The sequence below is a fragment of the Panthera leo genome, chromosome D1 (genome assembly GCF_018350215.1).
Source record: "Panthera leo isolate Ple1 chromosome D1, P.leo_Ple1_pat1.1, whole genome shotgun sequence".
In the NCBI taxonomy this organism is placed as follows: Eukaryota; Metazoa; Chordata; class Mammalia; order Carnivora; family Felidae; genus Panthera; species Panthera leo.
In genome coordinates this window covers 2,357,357-2,379,979 of record NC_056688.1, presented here as the reverse complement: position 1 = coordinate 2,379,979, position 22,623 = coordinate 2,357,357, and the positions used below count along the sequence as shown (strand labels likewise).

At 44.9% G+C, this 22,623-nt stretch overlaps 1 protein-coding gene across 4 annotated transcripts in view; it reads left to right on the top strand.

Annotated features, from left to right (window-relative positions):
• Window positions 1-22,623, top strand: part of PDGFD (platelet derived growth factor D) — a 221,491-nt gene that overhangs the window by 150,023 nt on the left and 48,845 nt on the right. For all 4 annotated transcript variants that reach the window (XM_042904521.1, XM_042904520.1, XM_042904518.1 and 1 more), the window contains exon 3: window positions 955-1,135. In XM_042904521.1, coding sequence (XP_042760455.1) covers window positions 955-1,135 — 181 coding nt within the window. The remainder of the gene's footprint in view (window positions 1-954; window positions 1,136-22,623) is intronic.

Genomic DNA, 22,623 nt, shown 5'->3' with positions numbered 1-22,623 from the left:
CATCTTTGGCGTTGTGACTTTAGCATTCAAAGACATTCGGGGAGAGGCAGAGTGACTGATGGCCGGAACTGAAGGGCAGATAGTTCAGCTCACAAGTAGAATGTCCCGAGATTTGGGGTGTCCTGAAAATAAAGTCGATGATCCCTGGAAGATGTCCACTGTGTCCCTGAAGAGAGTCTGCTGTGTGATGGAAAGGTTATATGGAACATTGAAAGAGGCCTTCCCCACCTCCTCAGTCCTGGCATTCTGTGTTTCTCTGACCAGCATCAGAGCCGAACCATCCATGATCATCACCTCATCCACACCCTGGTTTAACCAGATACCTCCAGTATTTCTTAGGGCACCTCCCTCTCCCAAATCGTAATGCTTTTCACTATGATAACCATCCTAGTTTATTATAGGATCCTTGCAAAAGACAGTTTCCAGAAGGGAAGAGAGCTTTTTATTTTATTTTACCATTTATTTTCTGTAATGAGATGATGTAACATAATGCTGATTCCACATGCTGTATAGATACGGATCATTTCTTAAGGGACCACTGGATGTGGCGAATTAATTAAAAGTGGGAATTGGTTTGAAAACCTTTATATAGTAAATATTTGCGCATATAATTAAAGCTGGATCTCCAAAAATAGGACAACAGATTATAATTATTACTTTTCCTAGGAAACCCTTCCAAGCCAGATGTTCAGAAAGTGGCCCATTTTGATGACTGTTGATTTGGGAATACTCATGGCTAAATGTGCATAACGTTCTTTCAGATTATTGACGTTTGAATTTGAAAGACTGAACCCAAAGACTGGCTTTCCTGTAAAAATTTCTGTAGGCTTTAATTTTCATGTTAGGTGGTAGTCATGAGAAATCACATATGTTACTTTTAATTTCTCCGGGGAAGGATGAATGTCAAAGCGTGCTGTAATCAAAATTTGCTTATTTCTGTCACATTGAAACTAGGTATGATTTTGTGGAGGTTGAAGATGTATCTGAGACCAGTACCGTAATTAGAGGGCGGTGGTGTGGACACAAAGACGCTCCCCCCAGAATAACATCAAGAACAAACCAAATTAAAATAACATTCAAGTCTGATGACTACTTCGTGGCTAAACCTGGATTCAAGATCTATTATTCTTTTGTGGTAAGTATCCTAACCGCCCTGTGATTAAAAGCAGACACTGGTTTCACGAAGTACAGAGATCGTTTTCTATGATGAAACGCAGTGGTGTGAGGGTGAACTGTGTTAATTCTCCGTGGGATGCTGCATTACTGCCCTACGGCCAACATGGTATAAAGCTTTCTGGAGTAAGGAGCACTGTTTTGATCTATTAGGTCAACGCTTGGGTCTACGCATAGTAAACAGAAAAAGGGAAATGGTTGATATTAGTAACGCAGTGTTACCTCTGGTTCAGCTGATGCAAGGTAAATGCACAGCCAAATAAAAGGCATGTGAGAGTTGAGTATCTTTAGTTCAAAGAGTTGTCTGTGTCATTCCAGCCACAGAGAAGAGTCTGGACGATTTCAGCTGAAATTACCCAGACGTGGGAGGGGTCTCTGTCATGATCATGGAGCCTTAGCGTTGTCAAGAGTCGTAAAGTTCGTGAACTTCCTCCAGTAGACCCAGGAGTGTCTCACCCCTGCTTAACACCTCCACAGCCCTTCCCAGGTTTAAGCGGATCTAACCGTTGGAAAATGCTCAACCTCTTATTGAGTCAAAATCTGCATGGTAGTTAATTCTCGTTGTTGGGCACATGCGATCAGGTGTCTCCTTTACTCAGTCAGGTACTGATAAGACTCTATAAGGTTCCTGCTCACTGTCAGCCTCTGACAGGTGCAGTAGATACCACGGTGAGCAAGACAGACAGGGTTCTTGAGCCCCTGGGAGCTCATAATCTGGTGGGGATGGCAGCCTATTAAAAAGCTGTAATAAGGGAGAACAGTGAACAAAGGCACAAGTACCGGGTTCTGTGAGTTAGGCTCAGGGAGACATTGGCATAATTTTACCTGTCTGTGACCTTGGCTGTCCCTGAACCCTTCTTGTGTTCGTAGTGTGTGACCTTTTATTCTCCCATGAGCACGCTTCATTCCTGTTCAGTCTGTCTTTATCCGTCTTCAAAGCACGGATGTCAAAATCGAACCCAGGGCTACGGATGGAGTCACTGTGTGTTTTGTCTCCCCTCCTGTGGGTTTTTTTTTTCTTTTTTGCATAATAGTGAGCTATTAAATGCTAAGTGAATTCTACATCAGAATAAATGAAAAAATAGCATGAGGCGACACCGCTCCCAGTTTTAATTTGAAAATAATCCATCAGGCATGACTTACGTTACTGCAAACACATCAGTGCTGCTCAGCGTTAAAACTCAAGGGCGAACCTTTGGTTTCTCTGTTTCTGTCTTTTAATGTGTTCAGTGCTGTTCTGTTCTCCACTGTTCATGGGCTGCACAGGCTGGGCACGTTGGGATGGTGATGGATAGGCTCAGGGAAAGACCTTTTTTCCCTTAAAACATCAAGAAGTGTTAGTGCTAACGGATAGACTTTCTGTGAAACTTGACGACTAAACTGAACGGTCCATAAGTCAGTTAGAAACACCCTCTCATACAGTGTCATTCAGGCAAAATAACTCCTTTTCTGTGGAAGAGGCAGCACAGGTATGGATTTGGGGGGAATGAATAGTCCTTTTTGGAGGTGTTCGAGCTCACGGTGCCAGCCCATCACCCGTTGAGTGGCCAGCATTAAGCGGCATGTTGAGTGGCCTCTGAGTCTGGCTGGAAACTGGCGTCACTCACTCGCTCACCTCCGCCAGGACATTAATTGTGGGTTTTAGGAGTGAGAATACTTATAATTTTTGGTGTATTTCCCTACTGATCTCTTGGTCTGCGTTTTTGAGAACAGTTCCAGGCTCCTTTTTGGTTTCTCAAGGCCTCTGGCACCAAATAGCATCAACTAGAGCCAGAGAGCTTTGGTGGCTGAATTCCAAGAGGTGGAATGAGCTTCACCTACAGGGGTGTGTGGACTATAGATAGGTGGGCTTTTTTTTTTTTTTTAATGTTTACTTATTTTAGAGAGAGAGAGTGCGCGCGTGAGCAGGGGAGGAGCAGAGAGAGAGAGAGGGAGAGAGAGAGAGAGAGAGACAGGATCCGAAGCAGGCTCTAGGCCCTGAGCTGTCAGCACAGAGCCCGACGCAGGGCTCGAACTCAGGAACTGTGAGATCATGACCTGAGCTGAAGTTGGACGTTTAACCGACTAATCCCCTCAGGCGCCCCAAAGATCTGTGTGGCTTTTGATAAAAGCCTGTTTCTTGCTCAACAGGGATAGAAGGTCACTATGGCTTGACCAGTGTATTGGAGAGATAATTTTATTTTACTTTTTTAAGTGTATTTATTTACTTGGAGAGAGAGAGAGAGCACGCTCTGGGGAGAGGCAGAGAGAGGGGCAGTGAGGGGGAGGGGAGACAGACAGAGAGAGAGAGAAAGAGAGAGAGAAAGAATCCCAAGCAGACTGCACTGCCAGCACAGAGTCCGATGTAGGGCTCAAATTCACCAACTGTTAGATTACGACCTGAGCCAAAATCTAGAGTTGGACGCTCAACCGACTGAGCCACCCAGGTGTTCCGGGAAGATCATTTTATTTGTGTTTAAACTGTACTTGCAGAGACTTTAAAAGGGCAGTGTTTCTAAAGCCAGATGCTACAGAGACTGGGCCTAAAACCTAAAGTTGACCACCCCTAAGCTGATACAGAGACAAGGGATTAAACACAGCAGACACTCTCTGAGTATATCTGAGCGACTATTTTTACAATGTTACGCAGCCCCACAAAACTTGTAAGGGTCACAGGCAGCTGTTTTTTGCCATGCCTACCTTCAGGCATGCTAGATCTAGGGAAATTTGAGCAGAGAATAGTTCCTGAGGAGTGAGTGTCCTCTTGGAAAATGGCAGCTAGCTCTCTGGGTAGGTCGGGACCACCCCCCTTCTCATCTCTACCTTTTCGCCTGTCTGCTTCGCATGGGACATCCTCCTAACTGGGTACCTTAGTGACTCTCCGGGTGCAGAAGGAGTTGCCCTAGATGCAACTCGCAGGTGCACGGGGCCACAGGAGCCCTGTGCCCTGGAATCATATCTACGTGATCTGTACTCATCGCATCTTTGCGGTACCCAGTCCCATGTGCATCTTTGCTTAGGTTTTCATTCCACCAAAGGGTGGGTGACTCATGGTTCACATCACGATCACTTATTTGTGGTCACGAGTGGTTCACAAGTTACAATTTTGTGTGATGTGCTTGGGATTCGATCTTGTACCTTTTTTTTTTTTTCACAGTACCTGTCTCAGTCTCTCCTAGAGCACAGCCTCATGGGAACAGAGTTTTGCTGTAAAGCTCACTTTGGATCGACTAAGGTTTCCCTACTTACTAATGGTCTGATATTAAACAAGTCTCTTCCCCTTTCCTGTCACATGTATCAAATGATGGTAATTGGCACTGGTGTGAGGCTTTTAAATGGTACCAAATACTTCGTGCCGCGCCTGGGATGTAGTAAATGGTCAATAAATAATGATGCTAATTATCCCACCTTTACAGTCACTAATTGTGTATATATGTGTCTTCCAAGTTAACGGTGTTTAAAAAATTCAGCTGAGTAAATTTTAGACGTCTTGTTGGCTGTATTCAATGATTTGCTCATGAGGCAGCCCCCAAGCTAGCCGACAGGAAGGAGCTGCAAGGAGGTATGCGAACAGAAAGTCTAATATACGCAGAAGGGAGTGGGAACAAGGGAGTTCTACTGGGCAAAAAGCTGAGTGAGTTAGTGCAAAGTTACTTGTGTTTAGAAGACAGCAGGGATCTGTCAGGTAGATGATGCACTAGAGCTGATGAGGAGATTCCTGACTGACTGCTTTAAGAATCCATTTGGGGGGAAACCAGAACTATAAGTAGGTCTCAGTTCGGTCACATGGGCCTTAGCATGAGTGACTCCATTTTAAGCCTGTTGTCTTATTTTCAGCATTCATAATGAACTATTCAAGGGTCTTCTTGCTGTGTGTATTCTACACAGTGCCTTATACACCGCTAGCTAGCCCGTTTGTTGAGTTGACTCTTTCCAGGTAAAATATGATTCGTTAGAACTGCTTGATTTCAGTTTTTGCTCTCCTGCTCAGGCTTTTTTCCTTCATTTCACTCTACTGTGGAGAAGAGGTAAACGTCAGAGGGCATAATTAGGCAGAATGGATAACGTTATCAAATCCTTGTTAGCAAGATATGGTTGTCTAAATAAATCAGGCTCTCCCACCTCCAACTCACTTTGTTGGGGAATGTCAGGAATCTGTTAAGTAGGTCTTTGGAAAGGTATCCAATTACAAGGCTCCCATTGGATTCCCAGAAGGCACCTGGCATGAGTGTGAATCTCAACTCTACTATTTACTACGGTTTGTTCACCCGTAAAGTGATGGTCATACTGCCTGAGGTGAAGTAGTCATGAGGATGAAATTAGACAACTTTTGTAGAGTGTTCTGCCTGGAACTTATTCATTCCTCAAATATCCGCTGTTCTGACTACTGTCGTCGTCACTGGTGTTATTAACACATCAGGTGACAGGTGAACTTGACATTCCCACGCAAACGGCCCAGCTGTCCTGTGTAGGTGGGCACGTGTATGCACACCACTTCCTTTGTCCACGGTAGAAATATTTTCTTGTACGTTGTAACAAACCTAAAAACGTTTATTGGTGTGAGTGAGTTTGTGCATGGCGCACACATGTGTTTAATGTAAGGGCCATTTTTTTTTCATTCAAAAACAAAAAATGAAGTCATTTTAAAGCTACTCAAAAACTTTCTTTTTATGAAATAATTCTAGTTTATTTCATAACTTGAAATCTGCTAGTACCTATTACAAACAATTAAAAAAGCAATTTTATCAGGTCAGTTGCTTAACTATATATCTCTATAGTTTGAATTTCTAGCAGTGAAGTTAGGATTTCCACTGAGATTGAAACTCTGCATGAAGCATGGTTTTGCCTTGTAAGTAATTATTCCAAATAGAAAAAGAAAAGGAAGAAGGGGAAGAAGGAGAGCAAACAGGAGGAATAAAACCCAGGAACTGCATAAGATAGGGTTCCCAATTGTAGCACCTTTTGCAGATTCTAATTTTGTTTAGTCTAAGGCTTACCAGTTGGTTAAAGAAAAACAAACTAATGGTGTGGGCAGTTCATTCTATTCCCCTAAGCCGAAATCTCAGAAGGAGCTGGAGAGCGAAGGACGCCTTCACTTTCTCTGTAAAATGTGTGGAAATGCTGTCCTAATTTTCGCAGATGAAATCGTTGGACATCCTGAACATGTATGGGTGCTCTGGCCACACAGCCAGGACTATGTGTAGATCAAAGGACTGTTGTGGTCAGGGTGGTGACCACACAGCAGCTCTCCCCATCAGTTTCTTCCTTTCAAATAGATCCTACTGAAGGTTTGGGGGCTGTGAGATTGTTCATTGAATACCTACTGTGAGCTAGACCCAGCTACGTCCAGCGCCCTGGAGATCCAGCCTGAAAAAGACAGTGTGTCTGCCCTCAGGACCTCGCCTGGTAGTGGGAAGAAACGGACAATAAATGCCTAAGTAACTAGGGAAGTCAGGATGCATTCACAAACCAATTATTTGCCGTTCGGTAAAGGCAGGAAAGAAGATAGACGTGGGTAGTGTGATGGAGAGTGATGGACAGCTAGAGTGTCATGGCGGGAGGCACCGTGAGAAGCCGTGGGAGAAAAGAACAGCAGATCCTAAGACCCTAGCACAGAAACGAGAAGATGTCTTTCGCGTGACAGTAATAGTTCTCTTGCTGTCTTGGGATGCAGGCTGCTGGAAGGGAGCAGACGTAAGGGGGGGAACACAACAGCACCTAATGGCCCTCAGTCAAGAGTGAGAAAGGAGATTTCCCATCTCAGCCCATCTTCTCGTGCGTCTCTCAAGGGTCCCAGCGCTTGGACCAGGGGTCAGCTAAGTCCAGACACCGAGAAAGTGTCAACAAGGTTTCAGACAACGTGTGGGGCAGGGACAGGGTCCAGCAGGAGGGGAGCAGAGCAGGAGGGACAGACGTGGGCTCTAGAAGCCCGAGGTTGCCCCGGCCTGCCACGTTGGCGAGCCTGGCAGGGGGTTCAGAGGCTGTGGGGCGAAGCACATTCTTTAGGACAGAGTCTCCCTTTTGTGGCCCTTCGTAGGCAAGGGGAGATAAATGTTCTTAGTGAAATTTTAATGTCCTAAAGTGTCACTAATTATGTAGAACATTTTGAGGAACCAGGAGTCTCTTTGGAAAGGGTGAGTGAACTGGTTTTAATCAGATTGCTTTCCTAAAACCTGAACACATAATGAGAACTTTAATAGAATTCGTGAAGGACTGAAGAGCAAAATTTAGTATAATCTTGGAGCGAAGGATGATTTCTGAAAGGGTGTGGCCAGGTCCAGAAGCACATTGTGGGTAAGGGGAATGAAGGGCAGGTTGAGCTCTTGCAGGAGGTGGGGGTGGGGAGCAGAAGAGGAGGAGATAGATTTAAAAAAAAAAGTTTAAGGAAACAGGAGGAGACAGAAAAGTGAGGTGGAATGAAGTCCCATGATAATAGCACGTGGCCCTGCCCAACTCTTATTTCAATGCATTATTCAACAGGCTTTTTACTGAGCGCATATTATGTGCTGTGCAGTAGGGTCCGTACTGGATAGAGCATAGTGAAGAAATGCTTTATGGTCCTGCTGTCATAGAACTTATAATTTGGCACAGTCCTGAGGAGGAGGAGGAGAATATATTTTAAAATAATAATAATGAAAATACAATAACGATAGCATCCAACCATCTGGGTGACCGTGAGGATTAAACGTATGAGGCATCGCGTGTGCAGAGTCTAACGCAGGCCCTGGCACGTCCTCAGTAATCACTATTCTGCTATGGACCTATGCTCTATGGGAAGACGGGTTTCAAGAAAAATGTGGAAGGGAGTCACAGTATCTTAGATACCTAGTGCTTGGCCAACCGTCTTATTTTTACAAGTGAGGCGGTGAACACAGGTGGCATAACTTTGCGAACGAGAGAGGTTAGGAGTTTGCCTGTGGTCACAGAGCTCACACATAGGCGCCATCCATGAACTATGAAAGCTGTGGACCCTCCAGAAAAAAATAGATGTGTATAAAATTGTGCATAAAATCTCAGGGAATACCCATGTTTCATCCATGATGTCCTGTGGGTCCATGGAGGCAGCAAAGAGCCCCATGCATATTATCTGTAGGTGTTATCTGACTTTGGGGTTATGTTCTTCCACGCTGATGAGTCCTTTCCAACACAGTGTTGAAATAATCCTTTACTACTGTAATTAATTTTCCTCATAAACCCCATGTGCTAATCACATGAGCAGATGACTCCCCATGTGCTGAGTAAACACATTTTCAGCTTTGAGAGAGAGGCTGTTTAATGACACTTGGATGGTCCAGCATCCTGTTGATCTAGTATTTAATTACGTGGGCACGCTACAAGTCGACTTTCGTCCTTGAGAACCAGAAAGTCGTCACAACTTTAAATGGCTGTGCCTCTCTATATACCCATAACTTTCTCTCTATAACCAGGCTCTTTGATGCACTAATATTTTCGTAGCTGGAGCCAAAAAGAAAAATGAAGGAAAAAGCCATTTGACTAAATTAGAAAAGGCTTGCATATTTAAGACATGCCTAAAACAGAGCAGTATTTCTTCCCTGAAGAGCTATGAAGCGAACCTCAGTAAAAAAATATCTCTGCCTAATGTTCACTTATAAATTCAGGAGATATTTCTGAGACCTTGGTGTGGCTAATAAGAAAATGATAATCCTGTGCGGGAGAAAGGCACACCAGGATGGCCCTGGGCATCGCAGTGATGACGTGTGGGGGGCATTCAGGGCCCACGGGCAAGGGGAGCACTTGACTTCGTGCAGACGGACATTGTGGGTAGAAGAGAATGCCCCCCTGTCTTCCGAGGTTCTGGGTCTGGGGGCCCCCAGGTTACACCAACAAAAGCGACAACAGCAAGAGAAAAGCACTGTATTAACATGGGCATCTCGCATACACTTGGGAGCCCTCAGTGATGAGTAACTCAGAGGGGCGGTTCAACATCTTAACGAGAGAACAGCACATCTTTGGAGAAGGAACAAGACAAAGGAAAAGCACCCTGAGTTTGCAGGACAGCAAATTGTGGAAGATGAATACTCGGAGACTCATGGAATGTGAGGGCCAGTGAGTCAGGTTTGATGGGTAGATGGCTCTGGTGCTGCTCTGGGGTGATAAGGGTCTAGAGTTATCACTGGTGACGGACCTTGTCCTTTCTGGTAGAGAGGGGAAGGGGGACACGTTTACAAATTTGTATCCTGCTTCTAGGCATATAGGGGAGGGCAGAGAGCTTGCCCTTTGTCTCTTCTGTTCAGCTGCCTTCAGCTCAAAATAATCTTTATGCCAAAGCGACATATCTTAGGGTCACATATTCTGTTCCCCTTCACTGGACTGGGTCAGGCGGGGTGTTGCCTAGATAAAGGCACAAAGACAATAAAATAAGATAAATAAATAAATACGTACGTACATACATACATACATACATACATACAAGGCATTTCAGAATATTCTGTGGCATACATTCAAAGTGTTGGAGGTGAAGGTTGCTAACCCCTTACTGTACTTTCTTTATTCTAGCCAGTCCAAAGAGATACAAGAAGCCAAAAAATCACCAGAAGACCAGCTGTATTAATGGTGTTCCAAGAAACACCAAAGCTCAAGGCTGTCTTGTAAAACTAGAGTAGACAATGTGTCTGGAACCCAGAGCCAGAAGGCATGTGTACTTCTGTGATGCAAATTCACACCCAAAGATTCTTTTAAGGAGTCCAGGGTCCTTAGAAGAGACCGGGGAACACTTACAGGCCCCTCCCCCTGCAGGGACGATGTAGGTCTGGTCATAAAGAGTCAAACAGGCAGGAGAGCCGGTGAGGATGGCCAATTCCATGCCCACCCATGCTTAGCAGGTGGGCCCAGCAAGTGGAGGGGAGGGGAGACCCTTCCTGATGGTTGGGGTCCAAGGCAGGCAGCCCAAGAGAGAAACGAGGAAAGGGGATGTGGTAGAGGAAGAATAGGAGGAGGGAAGAAGCGATGAAGGGAAGAACTTTGGGATGAAAGACACCAGAAATGTTTGTTGATATCTCCATATCTGTGAACTGAGGCAGGAATAGAGACAGAAGCGTTTCCCCTGTGGAAGAGCAAGCAGAGAGCTGTGTGTTCCATGAAGGGTTCAAGCCCACAGTGATTAATGGTTTGGTTTTTCAGTCGGGCATCTCCGGTAACAGTCCTTGGGAACTCAGTCCCCCCTCTGCTCCGGCTCTAAGGAGAGCTGGTCGACCTGCTTCATCTCTGTAGGAATCAGCCACTTTGGCAAGTCGAAGGTCCCTGGAACTTAAGGGAAACACCAGCCTCCCGTCCTAGCTGAACAAAGGGATTAGAAATTAATCACGTAGACAGGACTCATGTAGCATTGAAAACACCTGCCCTTGCTGTTCCCTTTATTCGTGGGAATGTGACCCATGAAGGCTGCCCTCCACTCAACATTGCTTCTGTCACCTGTGAAAATATTGAGCCACCGGTTCAAAGTGACTCGTCCTTATTTTGCAATGGAAAATTGGAGTCAGGCAGGCAAAAAAATAAATCAAAAAGATTAAAAAAGGCATGGAGGCACCCCTGACAGAGAGAGATTCACGAATAAAGAATCAAGTAATCATTGCTTCTTGGCTAGGCCCTGCTGATCACTTCCCGATTGGTCTTTCCACCTCCTGTCCCTCACCTCCAGTCTGTCCTGAGTGTGTTCCTTGCTAAAGGAGAACTGTGGCCGAATCATTTCCCCACTTAAAAACTTGCGAATGACCTCCAGTTTCCTATGAAGCATCTCAAACTGAAAGCCTTCCGTGTTCTGACCTCAGCCTGACATCCAATTCTCTCTTCTCCCTAACTAACACCGGATTTTCCGCCTCTAATCCCTGGCATTTAATTTTCATATCTGTATCATATCTGTCCTCAGAACTCCAAGCCCTCCTCTGTCAAAGCGTATTCATGTCAAAACTCCTCCTCCTTAGCTCCTCAACCATATATACTGCCCCCCCCCCATCAGGCACCCAGATTGTCGGTCTTTATCAACACTATGGTTTTTCTTTTTTTTTTTTTAATTTTTTTTAACATTTTACTTATTTTTGAGACAGAGAGAGAGAGAGCATGAACAGGGGCGGGTCAAAGAAAGAGGGAGACACAGAATCCGAAACAGGGTCCAGGCTCTGAGCTGTCAGCACAAAGCCTGACGCGGGGCTTGAACCCACGAGCCTTCGAGCTGTGAGATCGTGACCTGAGCCGAAGTCGGACGCTCAACCGACTGAGCCACCCAGGCGCCCCAACACTATGGTTTTTCAAAGAAAAAATAAGATACACACATCCCAGATACTTCTGGAAATATGTAGAATAGTAATAAAGAAAAAGAGAAAAAACAAACACCAGAAGTTCCCATCACCCAAATATAAGTACTATGAATATTTTGATGCCTTTCTTTCCAGTCTTTTTTTTTTTTTTTTTTTTTTTTAATGAACTGTTGTACAGGCCTCACTGACTCTCCTTGAAGGCAGGGAATTGGCTTATTCCTGAAGGTTCTTCACAGGGTGTTGTTCTAAGTAGGTCTGGAAATGTTTAATTGAGCTGAACCAGCAAGTATTGAGTTCCTATGACGCATCTGATAATTTGGAGTAAAAACTATAAAAGCAGTTGCCAGAGATTATAAAGATGCTCTAACAGCAAATTGCCTGTGTTTTTCCAGACTTAAGTCTTAAGTTGTACCAACCTACTGATGGCCCAGGATTCACTGGGCACTGGCGGGGGGGGATGGGGACTGTGAGAATGGAAGAGTGGGGGCCATTGTTGGGGTCAAACGTCAAGGGAGCTGTGGAGGGGAGGCGGGTATTCCGCTTCTGAAGTCTGTCTCCACCACGTTGGCACCTCAAGGAGCATATAGTTGCATCCGTAAGAGCCTGACTTCAGCAGCTCTCACTTCGGACTATGTCATTGTGACATCAGAGCAGACATGGCTTGGTCCTCTGTTGATGCACTTGCTGAGGTGGCCTCTCTCATGCAGAATGTCAGCGGCCTGGAAAGACGAAGGGCTTCGTAAACATGGCAAAAATGGGGGCGCTCGGGGAGCTCAGTCAGTTAAGCGTCCAGTTTCAGCTCAGGTCATGATCTCACGGTTCGTGGATTCCAGCCCCACATCGGGCTCTGTGCTGACAGCTCGGGGCCTGGAACCTGCTTTGCATTCTGTATCTCCCTCTCTCTCTGCCCCTCCCCTGCTCACACTTTGTTTCTCTGTCTCAAAAATAAATAAACGTTAAAAATCTTTTTAAAAAACGCGGTGGCAAAAATGTCTTTGAGGTCTTGACGGCCTCTTATTCTGAGGGTCTCTGCGAAGGCCTCGAGAGCTTTCCAGGTTTTCAAGACACTCCAAGGCCTCTTGTTTGATTTTTTTTTTTTTTGAGGTTTTCTGTATAGGATAGAGGACCTATGAATCAGAAACACTCAAGTTCACATCTGTGTATGATCTGTGAGACCCAGGACATACATTTAAACTGCCCCGCTGCTGTTTCTTCATTTGCAAAGTCAGAAGGAACCACCTGCATCGTAAAACTGCGTGAGGATTACCTGTGAGACGTAGGGGCTTGATGTGCACTTGGTATGTACCAGGTGGAACTATTATATTATTACTACTGCTACTGTTACCGTTCAAATGCCTTGGAAGGTTAGAATCGAATTACGTAGTCCAAGGTTAAGGGGTCTTGCGTCTCAGTCCATATTTGCCGCCATAACAGAACACCATAGCCTGGGTGGCTTAAAAAATTTTTATTTTTCACAGGTTTGGAGCCTGGGAAGTCCAGGTTCAGGGCCCTGGCAGATTTGGTGTCTGATGAGGGCCCACTTAATTCATAGCTGGCCGTCTTTTTGCAATAACTTCACATGGCAGAGGGGTGAGGGAGCTCTCTGGAGGCTCTTTTATCAGGGCACTAATCCCATTCATGACCTCGTCACCCCCCTGGGGCCCCAGTACATCTCACTGGGGGTCGGGTCGCAATATATTAATTTGTAGGGGGGACCCAACAGTGAGTGTGCAGCGTGTTAAACCAGATGGACACCGGAGATCTTGGACTAAGAGTGAGGTCAGACCTAGGAGCAGCCGTGTGGTGTGATTCCGGTGCCGGGTGGGAAACCTGGGTACGCCCTGAGTCGGTTGTGGGACGGTAAACCCTTACTGGCTCTTTTCCGTTACGCTCTTTTAGATACACAATCCCTTTGTCCCCCTTGAACTCTTCCTGAAAATATCTGGAACTATACTTTCAATATGAAGATTCTAATTTTAGTAGTATATTTAGACTTGAAAAATTCCTTGAGGTCATGGCTGTAGGAAGACATTCATGCCTCACCTAATTCTACAAAACACTCTGCAAATAGCACCTAAAATATTCCTTTGGCTCAAAGACAAGTCAGATGTCTGAAGCGTGGAGCCGTTCGAGGCTACAAGTACCCAATGTGATCTTCTGGCATTCCCCTCCCCACCCTGGTCCCGAAATACTAAAACTGGCTATTTTCCTGGAGAAAAAAAAATACTAAACTGCCAAGTATTTTTAATCTCTACAATAAATATCTTTAGAACAGACAAAAAAGAAATATGAATTTGTAATAGAAACTTACTTCATTTAACAATAGTCGTAACCTAGAGAGAGAGAGAGAGAGAGAGAGAGAATCTGAAGCAGGTTCCACACTCATCTTGAGCCCAACATATGGGGCTCGATCCCACATGAACTTGAGCTGAAATCAAGAGAGTCAGACATTTAACCAACTGAGCCACCCAGGTGCCCTGGAAAGGTTTTTTTAATTGTTAAAAAATATTTATAAATATAAACATATAGTCTTAAGCAAAAAAAAAAAAAAAAAATCATTTCCAAAGAAAAATCAGTTATAAAGGCAGAGGTCTAAATTCAAATTTCAGACCAGCGCTTTATTTTTGATTTCATTAGTTAGAACAAACAACTGTAAATGATCCATTTTCTTCTGTGCGTTTTGAGAGTTTCCCTTGTGTAACAAAAATATATGCTATCATCAATATGAAAATAAAATGGCTATTTCTAAGGCTGGGTGTAGGCAGAATGACAAAGATCTTTTTGTGCCTCCAAAAGGATTTGGAATTGTCTATAGCCCGGACTCCCATGTCATCTCACCTTTGCCCCAAAGGCTCTTTCCTCACAAATTGAAACCACTGCCAAATCTTTCGCGTAGGCCAGGCTCAAATTAGTTCTCTAATGAACTAGGTCACTCCTTTATGCTACATGCATTTGGCAGATCTCTGTCTCTCCATCAGGTTTCACACTAGGTCCTGGGGGTGCAAAGAAGATGGGAACTCTGCCCCCCAGACAGTACAGTTAAGACAGGCGGATAAGCAGTGACTGAAATGCAAAGCCCGAGGTCGGGGAGGGGAGGAGAGAAAAGGTAACTGTGTCTGATGGAAAGAGAAGGTGGTCAGGAAATGAGTCACAAAGGGAGCAGTCCCAGGACCAAGGCAGAGGTGGGGAATCATTCAATCCAAGCAGAGGGAACAAAATGAGTCACTGACTGATAACAGCTTAAAGCCTTACCCGTCCCAAGTTATTTGCATTTAAAAGCAATAAATCCTAAAGCTAAAAGGAAGGAAATCAGCCAAAGGCAGTTTAGGCTTAAGCCACAGAGAATGATTTAGACAGCTTGAAGCATCCAGGTTGGAAGAAAATGACCCCTAATCAAGTGTTTGCGTTAGAACCATAGAAGGATTTTTATTTCTTTGAATATAGGTGCTCAGAACTTACCCCAGACTTACGGAACCAGAATCTCAGGGAGAGGGTGTTCAGAACTCTTCTCCGTGAAGGCCCTTGGGCTGATTGTGGTGTATCCTTTTACAAGAATTCTTACCCTATCAGCGGAGCTCCAGAATTCATACTGTTCTCTGACGATACCATCCCTAAGCTCGTGCCTGCTACTCACTTCACTTGAACGTGCTGAGTTCACCCTTGCGATTTTGCAGTGCTTATGCCTTGTGGGTGGACACATCCTGTTTAGGTGTCACAGGACTCGCATCTCACTTCAGAGACAGTGATAGGCCTTAATCCTACTGTGTCTCCCCCCACCCCACCTCATCCTGTAATAGGAAATGTCCCTAAAGGAATTCACGTTCCGTAAGCTTCTGAAACACGCTATGAACATCTACTATGTAGCCAGCCCATGGTAGGATGAGATGACATAAGACATGGGAAAGCACTTTGTAAAATGTAAATGCACCACGTTTTTGAGGTATTATAACAGAGAGTGCTTCTTCATTCCGTTAAAATTGAATTCGCACTTTACATCACTGTAAATATATTTACGCCGCATAAAAAGAGACCTCGTCGTTAATTAGTTCTCTTACTTCCAAATCAAACTGCCGGCTCGTTCGTGTCTCCCGTTACTTCATCACTTCATGTCCTGTGGGGAGGTGTTGGGAGAGGTGCCACTTTAAAAGACGATACTCCTCTTGGGATAATGTCCACGAGAAAAAAAACAAAACAGCTGCGTACCTTATAGACGCGGTTCTGATTCCTCGCCCATTCTGCCGGTAAACCGGATTTCATTCTGAAGACATTGTTTTTCCGACCCTGACTTAAGAGAAAATGTCTTCTATTTTGCCATTTAAAAGACTTCCGTAGACGTTCCACTTCTCTACTTGTGTAGGGAAAACGCATGTACCGGTGTGTGATGTTTTGGGCCGGCACCTGCTGTGGTCCCCTCTCCCCACCACCTCCTTGCTGGTGGGGGTCTGTCGGCACTCACGTGTGGTACCGGCCTCCTTCTTGCTGTCCGCCTGATTGTATAACCTTTACGTCCTGTAAACTCTGCTTCTCCCCACCTTTCAGTTTGAATGGCTCCTGCCTCTTATTTAGGCTGGCGGTCTCGGCAGCCACAAGTTTAAAGGAAAAGACAAATCTCTATATGGAATATGTCACATGATCCTCGTGTACGTAAGTGACGCTTGGCCTGCCCAGCCCTGCCCTGATTTTCTAGGTGGAGGACACCTGCCTCTAGGCTGCCTTTCTAGACACGGATAGTATATAGCAGTGAAAATATCAAGGGGGTGCCAAGCACTTCTCATAGTGTTTGGCTCCTCTGTGATGCTCACACACGCCAACTACCAAGACGATTTGAGGTGGTTGATCCAACAGAGAATTGTGGGTAACCGCTGTGTGCTGGGTACGCTGGGGGCTCAGGGGACCCGGTCGAGCTTGTGAAGAGCAATCACAACAACACTTTAGAGGATCACCAGTGAGGACAGGACAGGGACGGTGAAGGAAGTACAGACGTTGCCCTGCAGTCACCCTTGGGCATGGACAGCATTCCCTCCGTCCCTGGAGGCCGCGGGTCCTCAGGAGAGCACGCCCCTCCCACAGAACGCTCAGGGCCTGCCACTTTGAGTCCCCATTCTGTCCTGTACCACATGGGCTGCCAGAGAGAACATTGGGAGAATACAGGCTTTGTATTTTCTCTTTTTGTTTGGGGAAGTGCAACCCCCTTTTTAACATTTTTTTAAAAAATTGTTTAATGTTTATTTTTGAGAGAGAGAGAGAGAGGGAGGGGAGGGGCAGGAGGAGCAGAGCAAGGGAGACACAGAATGCGAAGCAGGCTCCAGGCTCTGAGCTGTCAGCACAGAGCCCGACGAGGAGCTCCGACCCACAAGTCGTGAAATCATGATCTGACCTGAAGTCGGACGCTTAACTGAGACACCTAGGTGCCCCCCTTTTAACCTTTTTAATCTATTTCTCTGTGAGCCCTTTTTTCTCTCTTTTCTGTCAGTGTGCATATGGCTACGTCATCTCTTCGCTGGGCAAAACCCAAGAATCTCTCTCCTTCCTGTTTCTCTGCCTGCAGGATTGTCTTTGAACCCCTCCTTTCTTCTGTACCCCAGCCTAAGAGACCTTTCTGGGTCTCAAATCCAAACACATACACCATTCTCCTCCCTTAAACCCTGCACGGTTATCCGTTGCTTGTGGGAAAATCCAAACCCGAGCCACAGAGCACTTGGGTTTGGTCCATACCTGCTTCTCACCTCCAGCCTGGCTCCTCTCCTGGGTCTCCAGCCACACCGGGCATGGTGGATTTCTAAGAAGAGCTGCAAGCAGGCTCCGTAAGGTCTCCAGAAACTCAATGCAGGCTCTGCTGCTTAAGCAGCGTCGACATTCAGAGAGACTTTCACATCTCCATGCTTGAGTTTTCTCAGAAAGCGCGAACAGCGCGTTGCCGAGTCTGGGATGGTACGTGCTGGTGCAGAGACTGGGGCACCGTGGGCGTGCGAGGCCGTCCCCACCTTCTGGTCTTTCAACACTCCTTTCCCAGCACCACCTCTGCAGGTGGGGCCCTTCCGCCTTCCCTGCTGGAAGTGACCACCTCCTCCTGCCTACGTGAGACGCCTTCTTCTAATTAGCACCCCCAACCATTTGCAAGAGTTGTTTACGTATCATCTAGCCCGAAAATGTAACAAAGGCAGGAGTCCTGTCTTACTCATTTCTGTGTGCCAGCCCCATGGCCAAGTTCCTTGTAGTGTTGCTGCTCTCAGTGTTTATGATCAAGTGAATGGTTACTGTCAGGCTTTCGCGACTGTTTCTTTTGACACTGGCCAGTGCGTTGAAGCTAGACGGGCAGAAACCGGGTGCACCCTTTAGAACATGCCCGTGTTGCATGCGGTGCGTGAAATAAATGGAGGCATATTTATCCTCCTAGATAGTGGACTTCTTACCCTAGTTGATAATGTCTTAACATGTGTGAACATTTGCACCAGTTCGTTTCACCTCCTGTCATTGGCTCATAGAATTAGATGTGAACCTGTCACTGGGACATTCTCAATAAGGGGTATAGAGTGACTCCTTCTGGGGAGAACAGCCTTCTCCATAGGACCCTGCGGATGTCCAAGGCGGGAAGAACCATCCACAGGACCCTGGAGATGTCCAAGGGGGAGAACCAAAAGGCCAAGCATCCATTGCCCCCTCCCGCCCCCCCCCCCCCGGAGCTTGCCCACTTTGTTCCCACCGTGGTTCTCAGCCAGGGGTGTTCTTTCCTCCCTCCTGTCCCCCAGCCGTGAGATATTAGTATCTGGAAACATTCCCGACTGTCACAGAGGGTGAGGACCGTCGAGGGAATCCACTGTCATCCAGCACATGAAGGGCCTGGAATGCTGGTCACTGTTTTACAGTGTGACCCCCGCCCCAGCTCAAGGAGTCAGTCGTGCTGAGTTTGAGCAACTCTGCTCTAAGCCTCATGTATATACTTTACTAAGCCTCCCTTGTGATTTCCCGGAGTATTTTAGACACAGGGCTTTGAGGAGAGATGGCGCCAACATAGGACTTAAACAAAAAGGCAGGAAGGGGATGGGTTATGCAATGTAAGAGAACACTGGGGACAGTGGCACAAATCACAACCTCCCTTAACCATTTCTTCACTCATATGACCCTCTTTACCGTGAGCATGCTTTATGCCATATATTCATGCTGTGAGTTTTCCCAAGGTGGGCAGTCTGAGGCTGAGAGAACTAACAGAGGACCTGGGGCTCCTAAACATTACAACCGAAGCACTCTTTGCTGTGTCTTATTTGTGATGTAAGAAACCACTTTATGGGCAGAGAATTCCTGAATAGTTCAAAAGGGTCTTACACGTGAGATGGAATACAGACACAAAGATAACCTGCTAGGCTCTTGTTCCTTTGCCCAAGTGTTTGAAACGTACAATAAATGTTTGCTTAGCCAAGGGTTCCAGGAGATGTAAACATATGTGTAATATAACTGGGTATAAACTATTCAGCAGTTATTTTCAGTGTGTAAAGCTATCACATAGCTCTTCGTTTCGCCCATAAATTGTCATGTCAGAGAAAATGAGTATTAATAAATGCCCATAGGGGCGCCTGGGTGGCTCAGTCCGTCGGGTGTCCGACTTCAGCTTAGGTCATGATCTCACGGCTGGTGAGTTCGAGCCCCACGTCGGGCTCTGTGCTGACAGCTCAGAGCCTGGAGACTGCCTTGGATTCTGTGTCTCCTTCTCTCTCTGTCCCTCCCCTACTTGTGCTCTGTCTCTCTGTCTCTCTCTCTCAAAAATAAATAATCATTAAAAAAATTTTTAAATACCCATAGCAAAAGAATTAGGGTTTAGTAAAACACAAAATACTGACAGATTCATGAATGGTTAAAAGACAAGATTCTATGACAGGATTGATACCAATAAAAAAAATAAGAAAATTCCTTTCTGCTCCCTCATCAGCCTTTAAAGGCAACAAGTTTACAACTGGATATATACACTTCCACGTGCTTTGTAAAATGGATTAAAATTCTGACTGTTTTATTGCTTTTTCCTCCGAGCAGTTTCCTTCTAGAGAGCTCAGGACATTAATTTAGAAGCATGATGTTCATAAAATATAATCCAGGCAAACCAAAGGATTTACAAACTAGAGTTCTTGTAGAAAAATAAAATCAAAAGAGATTGAAATAATAAACATAAAACTAAAGCCAGGATAGGAATATATTCACAACAGAAGACAGATGCTCAGTGGAAAACACGTAATGCTTCTGGAGGCAGAAAGGGAAACCCCAGTGGGTCGTTCAGTGTAATCTCCACCCCAGCAGTTGGGTAGATTTCTTTCCAAAGGTGTATCTGTGAACACTTTGTCCACTCTGGTGTGAAATGACTTACAGCATGGCGTTCCCACTCCTTTCACTGTGAGGCCATTCTGCAATTTAATAGATATTACTATTGGGAAAACTTTGTAGATACGGAGCCTACATTTCCCGTTACTCAATTTCATGCCCTGACTTCTCGTTATTGCCCCCAGGGAGCATTGTAAACAATTCTTTCCCTTCATGGTGATGCATTTTGAATTCTTGGAAATTTGTATCGTCTCCCCCTAAGTAAGTCTCTGAAATATTTTATAGGTAGTGTACATCGAGTACTTAATTCCTTTGTCAGTGAACAATATCTTTCGTTTGTATAATCTTGTCTCACACGTCATTTTCCTCAGTCCATTAATCAGTCATCTCTTCTCACAATTCTCACAAGTTTGTCAACACCTTATAGTAAAGTACTCACGAAATGATTTGGTAATCTGACTCCCATCTTATCATTGCACTGCGCAGACCAACAGTTGATTCCAAGTTTCCTTTTTTTTTTATTAAAAAAATTTTTTTCTTAATGTTTATTTAATTATGACAGAGAGAGACAGAGCATGAGCAGGGGAGGTGTGGAGAGAGAGGGAGACACAGAATCCAAAGGAGGCTCCAGGCTCTGAGCTGTCAGCACAGAGCCCGACACAGGGCTCAAACCCACAAACCGTGAGATCATGGCCTGAGCCTAAGTCAAACGCTTACCCAGCTGAACCACCCGGGTGCCCCAATTCCGAGTTTCATGCTGTAGCACTGTTGTGTTTTGGCACCTTGGAGATATCTCAACAGTCCCATCCACAGCTTTTTGTCACTTGCCCTATTTCACAGTGGAACCCTCCCCTTTAAAATACCAGGTAAAGTAGGTACAGTTCTAGACTCAGTGATACCAAAGAAGTCGTAACTTTTTGTAAAAGCTCATTTACTCCATATAATACGTGATCTATTGTAATAGGGACTTGGCATCAATCGTTGATATTTACAGGTGATTTCACTGATTTCTGTGTTCTTTCAAGTATGAGATGTCCTACATCTAAACGTAATACTGACATTTCCATGTAAAGAATGTCTGAAATACACTGCTAACTCTTCCCCGTGCAAGGACCCTACCCATGCGCATTTACAAGTTAGCGAAGTTACTGAAGGACCTTTGTTGGATGAATAATTTAATTCCTCTGAAATGTATAGTGTGTACAATTCGCACAGCCATTTTTTGTTGTTGTTGCTCGTTTCTCTAAAATTGATTAAGCATGGGGTGCCTGGGTGGCTTAGTAGGTTAAGCATCTGACTTCGGCTCAGGTCAGGATCTCATGGTTTGTGAGTTCAAGCCCCGCGTCGGGGTCTGTACTGACAGCTCGGAGCCTGGAACCTGCTTCAGATTCTGTGCCTCCCTCTCTCTCTGACCCTCACCCGCTCATGCTCTGTCTCTCTCAAAAATAAATATACATGAAAAAAATTTTTTTAAATAATAAAATTGATTAAGAATGATTATCTCTGTCAGGCAAACTCTCTTTTAAAATCTTAAGACTTTTTAAATATAAATATTTCCTGTTTTATAAGATGATCTTTTCACAGCATGTGAATTTTAGAGTTCTCAAGTTCCAGAATTAACATTATTTTGCAAACCATGGTTACTGTTGTATGTTAATATTTTATTGCTACCCGGATCTATGTTTTTTCCCTTAAAAGAAACCAAATATGTGTAGTGAATAAATTTTTAAAAAGACTTTGACCCTGTTAGCCGAGTTAAATCTATGAGAACCTTTGCTATATCTTGAATTTCAATACTAAAAGCCCCTGAAGGAGTAACTCGGAAATCAAAGGACAGAAGTATAGAAAAAATATTCTTTTCACACGGCCTTAAAATAATTGAACTAGTCACCTGCTACCCCCACCTTCGTGGCATTCATTTTAAGGCAATACCTTGATAGTTTAATAAGAAGAAAAACACTTTTGGAGATAAAACTAAATGTCAACCCCCGTCTTGCAGCCAAAACAGTGACTGTATAGTTGTCACACATTTGGAAATGTTTACGAAGAGATATAATCATTAACCCATAAGCCAACATTTACCTTTAAGCCACCTGCATGAATACAAATAGCTTAAGAATGAGTTGGCCACTTGAAAATGTGATCTCTCAACGTACTCATCGAATTCCCATTGCACCGATGAAGGATTGTCATTAAGAACTCGAGAAGGACAAGGGTCCCATCATGCCTGTGGAGCTCAGCCATGATTCAGGTCTTTGTGGAGAGCCTGATATCTTCCAGGCTCTGTGTCTGCTCCTGTGACAGCAGGACAGTTGATGGAAGGTACGCGGAAAGTCCTTCTATACTCTGGGAACATGGAGGAGACAGACTCTACCTCAGACCTAATAGTGATCCCAAGGAAGTGATTTCATTTGTGTTCCAAATGATAAGGCAAAGTCAGCTAGAGGGAAACCTCCCAGCCAAGGGAATAGCCTCTACAGATTTAAAAGGGCTGATAAGGCACAAAATAATTCTGGGAGCCCAGAGAAATTCGAGTGACTAGCTGGAAATCATGTCGCAGAGGAGGAGGGAACCGGATACCGAAGGTTTTGCCGTACTCCACAACAGGCCACAAGCTGTGGACAACCTGAAGGATATGGGGCTTAGACATCGTGTGGGTATTGTAGCACTTTCTGTTCTGATTTTACTTTTGAAAACCCATGTGACAGACCAGCAGAGGATAGACTGCACTTGGGCAAGATAGAAAAATGCTTGGCTAGGCAACTATCATAGACATCCAGAAGAGATGTGATGAACGTCTGAATTGAAAGTCAGGTAGAACACCTAGTTTTGAAGGATTAGAAAATGATGATCTGAAGAATGTAGTGACTAGGTTGATGATACGCAAATT